At 33.7% G+C, this 12,950-nt stretch overlaps 2 protein-coding genes across 2 annotated transcripts; both read left to right on the plus strand.

Annotated features, from left to right (window-relative positions):
• The first annotated feature begins 345 nt into the window (after positions 1-345).
• On the plus strand, positions 346-2,958 carry LOC115970486. The gene is made up of 7 exons (XM_031090116.1): positions 346-395; positions 549-876; positions 999-1,220; positions 1,320-1,412; positions 2,193-2,294; positions 2,389-2,853; positions 2,944-2,958. The coding sequence occupies exons 1-7, from the start codon at positions 346-348 to the stop codon at positions 2,956-2,958; spliced, it is 1,275 nt and encodes a 424-aa protein (XP_030945976.1).
• A 4,169-nt stretch (positions 2,959-7,127) lies between these two features.
• LOC115969860 (epoxide hydrolase A-like) lies at positions 7,128-12,519 on the plus strand. Its single transcript, XM_031089492.1, has 3 exons — positions 7,128-7,612; positions 11,731-11,966; positions 12,206-12,519. Exons 1-3 carry the CDS (start codon positions 7,148-7,150, stop codon positions 12,450-12,452), a joined length of 948 nt encoding a protein of 315 aa, XP_030945352.1. The 5' UTR covers positions 7,128-7,147; the 3' UTR covers positions 12,453-12,519.
• The last annotated feature ends 431 nt before the right edge of the window (positions 12,520-12,950 follow it).

A 12,950-nucleotide genomic window follows, 5' to 3' on the forward strand; every position in this document is an offset into this window, starting at 1 on the left:
TTGAAACTAGAATTTCTTTAACTTGTAAGATGAATATCTACAAAAGCAATGAGTTACATTCCTTTGAGAACAAGCAACTATTTTTTGATCATACCGTGTACCAATTTAAGAGGGAAGTCATTTTTGGCATGCAAAAGCTTTTTCTTTTTCTTTTTCTTTTTTTAAGATAAGTCATCCTCGTATTATAACAAATAAAAAAGTAAAAAGTTCACATTCAATCGTTGTTCTAATTTCATCCACTTTGGTCCACTCCGTCCACTTTCATCCATTTAGTGTACTTAATAATGATCAAAGATAAGATCGGGTTGAAATTATATATTCTAAAAAATAATTTAGTAAGGATAAATGAAGGCAACCCAAACAAAGCATGGTTGCTCGTCTTTTCAGAAAGCTACGTAAGTGGGTTACGTGAATGCGTGGGAGAAAGGCCTAAATGTAGTCATGTTTTGTTTAAATGAAATCGTAAACCTTTTATTATTTACGTTGGTAGATGCATAATTTGTGCGTGGTGTGATATTTTTCACTACTTCTAAGCTTTGTTAAATCAGTCCTAATATTGCTGGTCTTGTAGATACAAATGATTATGTTCAAACCCAAACACCGGTACAAAATCCAGCACCGGAACAAAATCCAGCATCAGAAAATAGGCCTGGAAAACGTGGGAAAACAAGGTTGGCTGACATATGGGCAATGACTGGTGAGTACAAAATTCAGTTGCCGTTAAATGATGAAGGCCAACCGATTGGCGATGACGGGATTTTGTTCATTCGGTGGTTGGGCTCGTTTTGCGAGAATGGCCTATTATGCCCGCTTTCGCCTGCTAGGTGGCCAAGTGTCCCTCAAAAGTTTAAAAATGATTGTTGGACGGAGATTGAGGTAGTATGAAAATGAAATATTAGTTATTTTTCTTTACACATGTTGTCCTAATTAAATGTCATATTCAGTCGTTGTTCTAATTAAAATACTACATTTTTGCTAACTCCACTTTTGCATTTCAGCAACGGTATATAATTGATCCCACTATTATCAAACCAGCCAATCAAAAGGGATGGGCAATGAGTCAGCTAGGCGAACTGAGGAGAAATCGCAGGACCAAGTTGAAGAAGGATTACAAAAAACCTGGCCTGTCACGTGAAGAGGTATTGGCTAGTGAACCACCTGGGGTTATCGCAGCGCACTGGAAGGAGATGGTTGACTATTGGTTCAATGAAAAAACGGAGGTACTGCTACTTTCTTCGTCGATCTCATGTTCATGGTAATTTAGTCAAGAGATGTTTTGTTTTATTTAATTTTTTATTTTTATGGTAATGTGGTTGCAGACATTAAGTCTAAAAAACAAGGCGAGTCGAGACAAGCAGAAAGACATAGCAAGATGTGGGGCCAAAAGTCTTGCTCAAATATCTGCTCAAATGGTAATAAATGAACTTAGAATTCATAAATCCCTACATGATGTCCCCTGATATTTTGAGCTGCTATTTACGAAGTGAACCTCATTTCATATGTTTTACGAATAAGGATAAGTTAGTTACATTATAGGTTTTTTTGTAAGTAAAAAATGCAATACATAACTTTATGCATCCTTGTAATATATAGAGATGACTTTGTTAATCCTCTTAATATATAGATATTAAGCGGCCACTTAAGGAGAGTAATTTCCATTCTTAACATGATCCCAGCTGAAGTATGCATGTCTATAAATATTCAATATCACCCAAACATGATTAAATGACAATCACACAAGCTTGTTATTCATTTTTTTTTTCTATGAAAGTCATGAGGTACATATTTTCCAGCACATACTTTCCAGCAAATCGTTGAACATAACATTGGATTAGTTGCAAATCATAGACAAACATGCCTAGTTTACTAAGTCTGACAATTGTAGATCACCCATGGGTAATTTTAGATGCACATCTCAATCTTATCTCAAATAAAGTGTTATTATAGAAAGTCTATGATGCCTATTTTCTAACTCTCCATGTCATTTTTATTTTTAATCTCTTCATTTAACAACCCCATGTGTATTTGGAAGGTAGCTAAATCCTCCCATTTTCTTACTACTCTCTCAGCTTTATCTTTATTTCACTAACTTTGTTATGTTATGTTATCACTGATTGTGGACTTGTGTTAATTGTGGCATAACAACATTAAATAGTTAGTGTTTATTATAATTATGTTTGTTCATCATATAGGCGAAAGATAAAGGGGCGGCAGTCGAACGCGCGGATGTGTTTCAAAAAGTATACCGTACGAAAGATGGGGTTGCTGTTAGTGACCATGTGCAAGATCAGATGGTAAAGACAATTTAATCGAATTGAATTTGAGTGTATTTTGTGTTTGTATTAATTATGGTGTGTAATATGTTGTTTGGTTCTTGTGGGAAAATAGGATAGGATGGCAGCACTTTTGAATGAACAGGACATACGACTACACGGAGAGATTGGTAATGGAATCCTCTGGTCCAACGACGACGCATATGCTCGGGTGATAGGTCGTCCAGAGCGCGCAGGTCGTGTACGTGGGGTAGGCTTTGGGATCACCCCATCAGGAAGAAATGCCAGAAACGCATCACAGTTTACCTCGACTAGTACTCCATCATCAAGCAGAACTCACGAAAGGATGTTAGAGTTGGAGACGAGTCATGAAGAGCTTAGGGAGGCACTAGCTAAATCTAGGGAGGAACTAGCAATTTGTAGGGAGGAAGTAGCTCAATCCGAGGCGAGGCATAGGGAGGAACTAGCTCAATCTGAGGTAAGGCACCAAGCACGGATGGTTGAAATGATGGCGTCGATGAAAACCATGTTTGCTGCACTTAGCCAGGAGGTACATAAGTTAGGTCATGATTCTGATCAGGTACTAAACAAATGTTATTTAGCCAAAAACTTAATATCTTGCACACGCATTATTATGTGATATTAATACAATGCTTTTAATAAATTTTAGGGTGGCAGTGCTTGATGGGAATGAAATTGTGAATCCTGAGGTAAAACAAAATTCCTCTAAAAATTTCTCTACAAATAGTAGCCTGCACATATACATACCATGCTATGATGGATAAACTATGAACCTCAGTAGACAGTACAGGGGGAAAAAAAATTTCTGCTGGTGAATATGTTATAAAATCTCATAATGCAATTGTATTAATGTAAAATAAGTTGATTCAAGACACATTTCATTATTTAATATCAGTATCGCATTCTTATTTGTCACCTGAAACATGAAGAACACGGTTTCTTGGCATATTCACATCTAGATCTCCATGACTAGACACATTCAAAGTACATAAAGGAACAAAACAATTTAAATTATCTAAATAATAATGTATTGCTGAACTTGATTGAATTCGAAGTTTTGACTAGGTTGTTTTTATGAATACTTGAACTTGATTATTCTCCCAAATAGCTCCACTGTGAGGCCTTTGATACAAATGTGCATCTAAGCATTGCCGAATGACAATTTCAAATTCATGTTTACAGTATTATGTATTGCAAGCAAAGATTTGGCAAATTTAACTCCCGCTAGAATAATTTGTGCAGTTTTACCATGAAGTGGACAACAAAGCAAACTGGTTGCTGCCTGTGGCTGTTTGAGAGCGATTTAGAATGTAAAAAACTCCTTTTGGTATATTTTTTGTGATGTACAAAAATCCTTGTGATGTAGGAATGCGAACTTGTTTATTTCCTTTGTGATGTTTATGAAACTTGTGATGTGTATTATGGAACTTGTGATCTTGGGATGTAATGACGTTTATGGAACTTGTTTATGTCCCTTTGTGATGTAGGAATGGGAACTTGTTTATTTTCCTTGTGATGTTTATGGAACTTGTGATCTTGAGATGTTCAGTTTATGGAACTTGTTTATTTTCTTTTTGATGTTTATGGAACTTGTGATGTAGCTAGGAATGAGAACTTGTGTAATTCCCTTGTGATGTTTATGGAATTTGTAATCTTGGAATGTAATAAGTTGTTATAGAACTTGTGATTCTTGGGATGTGTTGTGAAGGCAGCAAGTTCTGTGTATATATAGCAGGAAGTTGAGAAAGCAGGGAAAAAAAAATACAAAAAAAAAAAAAAAAAAACCTATAGCCGCGTTTTTAAAACGCGGCGATAAGGTGTTCAACGGCGCTGGGAAAAGATCTGTAGCTGCGTTTTAAACGCAGCTCAAACTGGGCCTATAGCCGCGTTTCTTAAAACGCAGCTCTAGGAAAGTTTTGAGCTGCGGTTATTAACGCAGCTAAAGCTTCGAACCTATAGCCGCGTTTCATAGAAACGCCGCTATAGGTAAGGTTTGAGCTGCGTCCAAAACGCCGCTATAGACTTTTATTCAGCTGCTTCAAGCCACCTATAGCCGCGTTTTTGAAAACGCGGCTATAGGTTCGAAGCTTTAGCTGCGTTAATAACCGCAGCTCAAAACTTTCCTAGAGCCGCGTTTCTAATAAACGCGACTATAGATTGTGTCTACTGCTGCGTTTCCAAAAACGCGGCTATAGGTCGAATCCTATAGCCGCGGTTAGAAAACGCGGCTATAGGTTGGTTTTAGCCGCGTTTTTTGAAAACGCGGCTATAGGATTTGAGCTGCGGACCTTAGGCCGCGTTTGTAAACGCGGCTATAGGAAACGCGGCTAAAAACCTATAGCCGCGTTTTTGGGGTCTAAAGCTGCGTTTTTCAAACGCAGCTTTAGACCCATTTTTTTGTAGTGGAAGGAGTTTTACACATATATACTTAGATTATACTAAAGTAAAATTTATATCTTGTATAAAAATAAATAAATAAAAAAGTTTAGGTACAATATATTTTTAATAATATTTTTATAATACTTATTGACATAACCTATACTGATTGGTGCATAAAAAAATATTTGGATAATTAATCCAAATAGAAGTGAATTTCAATCCGATATTTTCCATCTCACCAACTTTATCCTTTTTTTTTTTTTTTTGGGTCTTTTTTTTTTTCAACCAAAAACAGCCTGTACTAGCTAGAAAGACCAATAGTTCTAAAAAAAAACCTAAATTCTATGATCACGTCACATGTAGCTGTAGGAAGTAGAGACATAGAAAATCCTACCTAACCATTGATTACATTTTCCTTCGTTCCCTCTCTCTCAGGTTACATTGCGTCGAGTTTCTCCGGTTTGAAAGTTCTACCAAAACAATAAAAATGTTGCACTCAATTTTTGCTTAGATTTTCTAAAAAAAAAAAAATTGCTTAAATTTTTGTTTTTTTTTTTTTCCTGAGAAAAATGATGCACTCAATAAAAAAATCTTATCAAATATTTTACAATAAATCTCACCATAAACAAGAAGAGTACACAACCTATTTATCAATATAAGAAAAATTATATTAATACTTAAAAGTTAAAACGTTACAACATTTTGTTACAAATCACTCACACCATTCTTTATCCTTATGTATTATTTACTGACTGCGTCAATTTAGTAATTGGTGTGAAATTTTATATAAAACACCTCAACAAAAAAAGAATAAAAATAAATATCACTCATGTAATTTGCAAGAATAGTTGTTTATTTTACAATATATTTTATTAAAGTATTATTTCTTTCTCAATTTTTTATTACTTTCAAATCATTTTTTTATATAAATAAAAAATAATAATAAATAAATTTACTTCTGAATAGTAATTGTGGGGCCAGAGAATTTGTGGCCCCGGCCCACTTTATATTAGGGTCCAAGGCCCAAGCCGAGGAGAACTATTGCCGAGGACGCATAATGAAAGTCCAAAAAAGGCCTAAGGATATGGCCGATGACGATCTTATGCTCGGCACCCCATAGAGTCCCTAAAGGACAGGACGAGCTCAATGCAGGAACAGGCCAAGTGAAAAAGCTGCCAATACTGCAATAAAGAACTCTGCGTCTGACAGGTCCATGCTCTTCACCATGCTATTCACCTTTTGCAACCACCCCCAACCACTCTAGGTATGGGCTGATAGGACAAGTCTCAACCCTAGAAAATAGAGCTTACACGTGGACACTAGAAGGAGGGTAAATGTTAGTATACAAGGGAAAAAGAACCAAGGGAAAAAGGGTCGTCTCCCCAACCAAAGAGTCTAAAAGAAGGAGAATAACAAGCACACTAAGCTCCTCGGACGAGGCCTAAGGACCGGAGTCACTCAGGTCGCATCGGAAGAAGACCCTGCTAGACACGCCAGGTCCATCCTCGTGTAAATTTCCATAGAAACCATGACCAACGCTGTCCGATTACCAAGACCTAACCTTTCAAGCCCACGCTCTACAAATTATATTGTTTGAACCTTAAAACGTACGAACCCAATATCATTTTTGGAGTTGATACAAATTGTATCCCTACAATAATCATATAAATACATTGCTACTGTTGTAACAATGTAAATATACTCATTTATTATAAATTAATCGTTCTAGATAATTTTTGAACTAAAATGTCGCAAACTTTTTTTTTTTTTTTTTATAGGAATAGTTGCAAAAGTTGAACCATGTAAAAGTGAATCAACACTTTTCTCGTCTTAAATTCTCTTTGTCATGTAAACACTTTTTTTTTTTTTTTTTTTTGTCATGTAAACACGTGAATTGCAGCGGCCGAAAATTTGCCAATGGTCAAATCACTGATTATTATTACGGTCGGGGCTGCTTACCTGACTAACTATTACAGACTATTACAACTGTCTATTATTATCTTCTAAAAAAAAAAAAAATGACTATCATTGGTCTTAACACTCATCATCACATATCATGTGAGTTGTTCTGAAAAATAAGCATATAAAATAATAAAAATAGATTCACATATCATGGTAATAGGTTCATGTATAACGAGAAAAAGATAGTTATAATGTGTGAAAAAGTGAAATAAATTAAATGATCTGACGTTAGATATTAAAGAAAAAAACTTAGATAATTATTTAGGTAATATTCCTTAATTATGTCCTATTTTTAAAATTTTATTATATAAAATTTTTTAATGTGATATAAGTATATTTCTTAATCAAGTAACTAGATTGCTAAATTTAAGGGAACCTAAAAATACAAGATCTAAAGTAACGTATCTAAAATAATAAAAATAAGTTTTTATACAAAAATGCGTATGAACGAAACTGACCATTATTTAAACGAAGAGTAGATCAATAGCAAAACACAAGAAAAGAGATCAAAGATGGAGAAGATAGAGCACACAACAGTTGCCACAAATGGCATAAATATGCACATAGCTTCAATAGGTACAGGCCCAGTGATCCTCTTCCTTCACGGCTTCCCTGAGCTCTGGTACTCATGGCGCAACCAGCTTCTCTCCCTCTCCTCCCTTGGCTACCGTTGCATAGCCCCTGACCTCCGTGGACATGGCGACACCGACGCCCCGCCCTCCTCCGCCACCTACTCCGGGATCCACATCGCCGGTGACCTTGTTGGCCTGCTTGACCATCTGGGTATCGACCAGGTCTTCTTGGTCGGCCATGACTGGGGAGCTATGATGGCCTGGTACTTTTGCTGGTTCAGGCCAGATCGTGTCAAGGCTTTGGTCACCTTGAGCGTGCCATTTTTTCCCAGGAACCCAACCATCAAGTTTGTGGATGGCTTGAGAGCTTCATTAGGCGATGATTATTATTTTTGCTGGTTTCAGGTATTTTTTTTATTGATGAAATTTAGTAATATATTTAAGCCCCGTTACATAATTGCCACGTGTTGTTAAAATCATAAATTAGCATTCAACCTAGAATTCAACCTAGAATTAGGGCAAAAATGGCCATACCACTATTTAGCAAAAAAAATTAACAATTTATCACCGTTTTAGAAATATATGTAGAGATCTACCACTTTTTTTAAACTCGAATTTACTGTGAAATTCAAGTTCTAAAAACTCGAGTTCTTTGAAAAATATGCTTTGAAACATTTTGAAAATTTTTTATGGTACTTGAGTTCTATATTTTAAAATTTTTCCATGGTACTCAGGTTCCATAAACTCGAGTACTATGGAAAATTTGATTTCACCAGACTTAAGTATCCAAAAAGTGGTAGATTCTTATATATTTTCGAAATAGTGATAGATTGCAATATAGTTTGCGAAAATGTGCTATTTGACTATTTTCACCTAGAATTAGCCACTTCAATTTTTTATTTTTTTTATTTACAAAAGTCAAACTTCATGGAATGGTGTTAAGATCTATGAGTGAGTGGTAATTGCAAACCTTCTCGTAGCTTTGTGATTTGAACTTTAAAGTACTAAAGGCAATTGAGGAGTGGAGTATGGAGTTCAATCTTTGTTGTTGGCAGAGAACCCAAAGATTAATCACTTGTTTGTAACAGCTATAAGATTTTTACTGTAAAATTTACCATCCTTAGAAGCATTCATGTCAATCCTTGTATAATAAAAAAATGTGTAGAATTTACATAGCTTTACTTAAAAATGACCCACGTTAATTCGTGTATAATTGTGTAAATTTACAAGTTTGTTATAATAATTGTGTAAATTTACTCTAATACTATTCATTTTGTACTTAGTTGTTTAATCTTTCTTTACTTATCTCAAGTATGAAAGAAAGAAGTGGATAGTGGTTGTCATATATGAAAAAGGTGAAACAATTAAAAAAATCAAGAAAAATTGTTTAATCTTTCTTTACTTATCTTGAGTATGAAGGAAAATACTAGATGGAGAATACTAGATGGAGGTTGTTTGTGTATGAAAAAAGAAAAACAATTAGAAAAAAAAAAGATATTTTAATGAAATGAAGTATAAAATAGATAATCTGATTTTTGGTGTTTTGAAAAATGAGTATGTAAAATGGAAAAAGTAAATTTTTATGCTAAAATAGACATGAATATTTACACAAACTGATGTGATTTGGTTTTAGAAACCGGACCAGTGAAAGAACCATAAAAGAAAGTGGTTCCTGATTTTATGGTTGGACCGGTGATATTATAAATAATTTAATTAATAAATTAAATATTATAAAAATTAAAAATAACTTATCATATTATTTATCAACAATTTTAAATGAGTTTTCATACTTTATATTAAGTATAAATGGGTAGGGAAAAAGTATAAACAATTAAATTAACATTACAAAAATAATGACAATAATATAACTTTTTTTTACAACATAATTGAGAATACATAATTTAATTGAACTTCCTCCAACTTAGAATTTATATATTTTTCTTGTGGAGATCTATTCTAAAATAAAAAGGTGTAAAATTAGATGTTAATGATTTAAAATACAAACTATTCTTCAATATTTAATAAATAAGTTATATATCATCACCAATTAATGTCAACACACAAACACAAAAAAATAATAATAAAAAAAAAATACAAGAACACATGACTGCCACGTGTTTAGGTGCATCACCCAACATTCTTTTTTTTTTTTTTTTGAGAAGAAACGTCACCCAACATTCTCAATTCCCATATAAATGTAATTAGTATTATTTTATTTGTTTTCTTTACTTTTGTTGGCTTTAAAATGTAAACCACATACTATTATATTAGTTTTTTTTCTTAAATCCCCCACTGTTAATGTTTTGTCTTTTAGGTCATTAATTTTGCTTTTATCCCACTTCCACCAACCCACCCAACCATTTTCTCTAATTCTTATTACTCATTTGTCATGGTCACAACTTCTCATCTCCTCAGTTACACAATTTCAAATTTTCTCTCAAGTCTCATTTGGTTTCTCTCTCTCTCCCCGCCGAACCTCTCTCTCTCTCACGCTTTACTGAACCAGTTCGTCACCTTAAAGGCTAAAACAAAAAATTCTTCCTTCTAACTCTTTTAAGCACCACATTTTTCACTTTACTTCTTTCACCTTTTAAGGGTATGTTTAGATAAAATTTATTTTGCTGAAATTGAAAACTGAAAATACTGTAACAAAATAATTTTTAAATATGTGAATAGTACTGTGAGACCCATTTTTAATGAAAAATGTTAAAAAGTGAAGTTTGTGGGACCTGTGAACAGTGCACCCGTGCACTGTACACGGGAGAAAAGTCAAATGTTGCGGCTTGAAAAAAAAAAAGAAACAAAAAAAAGAAACGTGATTTTAAAACGAAGACACGCAAAAAGCAAGATCCAAACCGCATCTAAGTGTCCGTTTGGGAACAACTTATGTAGCTAATACTGAAAAATTGTTGTTAAAAGAATGGTAGATAAAGGTAAATGTTAGCTAAATAGTACAATGGAACCTACGAATAATACCAAAAAGTGCAATGGAACCCATAAATAATAGTAAAAATAAGTTGAAATTTTCAACTTGTCCCAAATGGACACTAAATCTTATTTTACCCACAAATTTCAGATTTCCTCAAATCTCATCTTAGATCTTACTCACATACAGCCATGTTGCCTTCAATGAGAGAAAAGCACCAACTTTGCTGTCAAAATAAGGAAGATTGTAGTTTATTTTGCTTAATTTATTGAAATGGTTGAAAACTGATTTAACCGTTCGGTTCATGGTTTTAAAGTCTAACTGGTAGTTTCCGAGTCTTTTGGCTGAATATTGCTAAATTTGAAGTTAATTTGTGTTATAGGTACTGTTTCAACTTATTTAGGAATCTGAGGAAATAGAGTGAATTTCGGCAATACCATTGCCAAAATTCAACAAAAGTAGGAGAGAGAAATTTTTGATTTTCAGCAACACCATCACCGAAATAGGAGGGAAAATTTTTTATTTTTTTTCCCTCCTATTTCGGCAATGCCATTGCCACATTTCACTTTTTTTTTTTTTTTAAGAAATGATATGTGCACATAATTTTTACAATATTTTTACAACATATTTACAACAAATCACAGGTAATTAGTTATTACTAGTTAAAATTTGAATTTAACACTGAGATTACTTTTTTAATCCAACAAATATAACCTGCCACTTAAAATTTGTTGTAAAAATTGTGTGCATATATCATTTCTTAAATATATATAAAAAAAAAAAAGTGAAATGTGGCAATGGCATTGCCGAAATAGGAGGGAAAAATTAATTTTCCCTCCTATTTCGGCAATGCCATTGCCACATTTCACTTTTTTTTTTTTTTTATATATATATTTAAGAAATGATATATGCACACAATTTTTACAATATTTTTACAACAAATTTTAAGCGGCAGGTTATATTTGTTGGATTAAAAAAGTAATCTCAGTGTTAAATTCAAATTTTAACTAATAATAACTAATTACTTGTGATTTGTTGTAAAAATGTTGTAAAAATATTGTAAAAATTATGTGCACATATCATTTCTTAAAAAAAAAAAAAAAAAGTGAAATGTGGCAATGGCATTGCCGAAATAGGAGGAAAAAAAAATAAAAAATTTTCCCTCCTATTTCGGTGATGGTGTTGCCGAAAATCAAAAATTTCTCTCTCCTACTTTTGTTGAATTTCGGCAATGGTATTGCCGAAATTCACTCTCTTTCCTCAGATTCCTAAATAAGTTGAAACAGTACCTATAACACAAATTAACTTCAAATTTAGCAATATTCAGCCAAAAGACTCGGTAGTTTCCGGTTAAAACTAATTTTTCTTCAATTTCCTATTTTTTATAAGAATCGGGCCAAATTAGTGTCTGGTTCCGGTTGACTGGTCGAACCAACCAATCCGGTCCAGTTTTTAAAACCATACCATGTTGTATTAAGATCATGCACTACACTTGGTCATTGCCATAGTGTTCAAGTTGTGTTCTTTTTAATAGTAGTCCATAGTTTTCTTGTTATTGTTCTTTCATCTTCCATGAAATTGTTGGACTCTACTGCAGGAACCTGGAGTAGCTGAAGAAGATTTTGCTCGCATGGATACTGCAATTCTAATGAAGAAGTTGTTTTCAGTATTTGATGATCTTCTATTTATACCCAAAGACATAGGATTTTCAGGATTGCAAATTTCAGATACCTTGCCCTCATGGTTGACAGAAGAAGATATTAATTATTACGCTAAAAAATTCGACCAGAAAGGCTTTACTGGAGGATTGAACTACTATAGAGCTGCTGACCTGTAGGTTTCATGCTTCTTTCTGTGGACTTTTTTGTATTTTTGGGATTCCCTCTCTATTGACTTTCGGATGAGTTTATGTGTTTTATTCAATACATTATACATGGCTATTATAAAAGCATAAGAGTAATTGGCACAAAATTAAAAAGTTCCTATGCAGCTTTGGAATAAGCCAATATGAGAGAATGTATTTGCTAATTGCTTGAGTCATTAAAATTAACATCAGTTCTGTTACTTTGCAGAACCTGGGAGCTCACAGCACCATGGACTGGATTACAAGTCAAAGTACCATCAAAGTTCATTGTGGGTGACCAAGACATCGTCTATAAGATGCCAGGTGTTAAGGAATATGTACAAAACGGTGGCTTCAAGAAAGATGTGCCAAATTTGCAAGATGTAGTTGTGATGGAAGGAGTGGCTCACTTTATCAACCAAGAAAAGCCAGAGGAGATCAGCACACACATATATGACTTTATCAAGAAGTTTTAATTGCCATTGCCTGCATTGGCAATGCTAAATTCCTGTATGTTTGATCTGCAATTGATATTTACCTACCTTAGAGTTACCAGCACAACCTCTTATTTAGTCAATAAAAAGTTAGGAGAGTGAAAGTTCATGTTACAGTAATTGTTCTTTGAAACTCCCCAAAGTTAACTATATGTTCTCTAAATAAGGAGGTTCAATTATTTTGTGATTTGCAATTAATGTCTAATTACAGGTCGCTCATATGCTCCAAAGCACTAATCTTCTATCCGTTTGGGAATCCTGTTTACTCGAAAATGTCAAGTGCTTTGCACTACATCATTAGAAAACTTCTGAAAATTTTGGAAAGTCATATTTCATATAATTAGAGCATGTGGTACTAATTACTTACCAAAAAACAAAACAACAGGTTTGCAGTCCTTGGGAAAAAAAAATTAAAGCATATAAAGAAAGAGGATAACTAGCTAGTTTAATGTGGTTCGGTCATATGGAAACTTACATGTT

The sequence above is a fragment of the Quercus lobata genome, chromosome 12 (genome assembly GCF_001633185.2).
Source record: "Quercus lobata isolate SW786 chromosome 12, ValleyOak3.0 Primary Assembly, whole genome shotgun sequence".
Lineage (NCBI taxonomy): Eukaryota > Viridiplantae > Streptophyta > Magnoliopsida > Fagales > Fagaceae > Quercus > Quercus lobata.

Excerpts from the sequence above, each read along its gene's own strand:
- LOC115970486 (XM_031090116.1), top strand. The coding sequence starts at position 346 with ATGAAGGCAACCCAAACAAAGCATGGTTGCTCGTCTTTTCAGAAAGCT. Across the intron at positions 877-998 it reads ATTGTTGGACGGAGATTGAG|CAACGGTATATAATTGATCC; the intron begins GTAGTATGAAAA and ends TTTGCATTTCAG. Across the intron at positions 1,413-2,192 it reads CTCAAATATCTGCTCAAATG|GCGAAAGATAAAGGGGCGGC; the intron begins GTAATAAATGAA and ends TTCATCATATAG.
- LOC115969860 (XM_031089492.1), top strand. The coding sequence starts at position 7,148 with ATGGAGAAGATAGAGCACACAACAGTTGCCACAAATGGCATAAATATG. Across the intron at positions 7,613-11,730 it reads ATTATTTTTGCTGGTTTCAG|GAACCTGGAGTAGCTGAAGA; the intron begins GTATTTTTTTTA and ends ACTCTACTGCAG. Across the intron at positions 11,967-12,205 it reads TACTATAGAGCTGCTGACCT|AACCTGGGAGCTCACAGCAC; the intron begins GTAGGTTTCATG and ends GTTACTTTGCAG.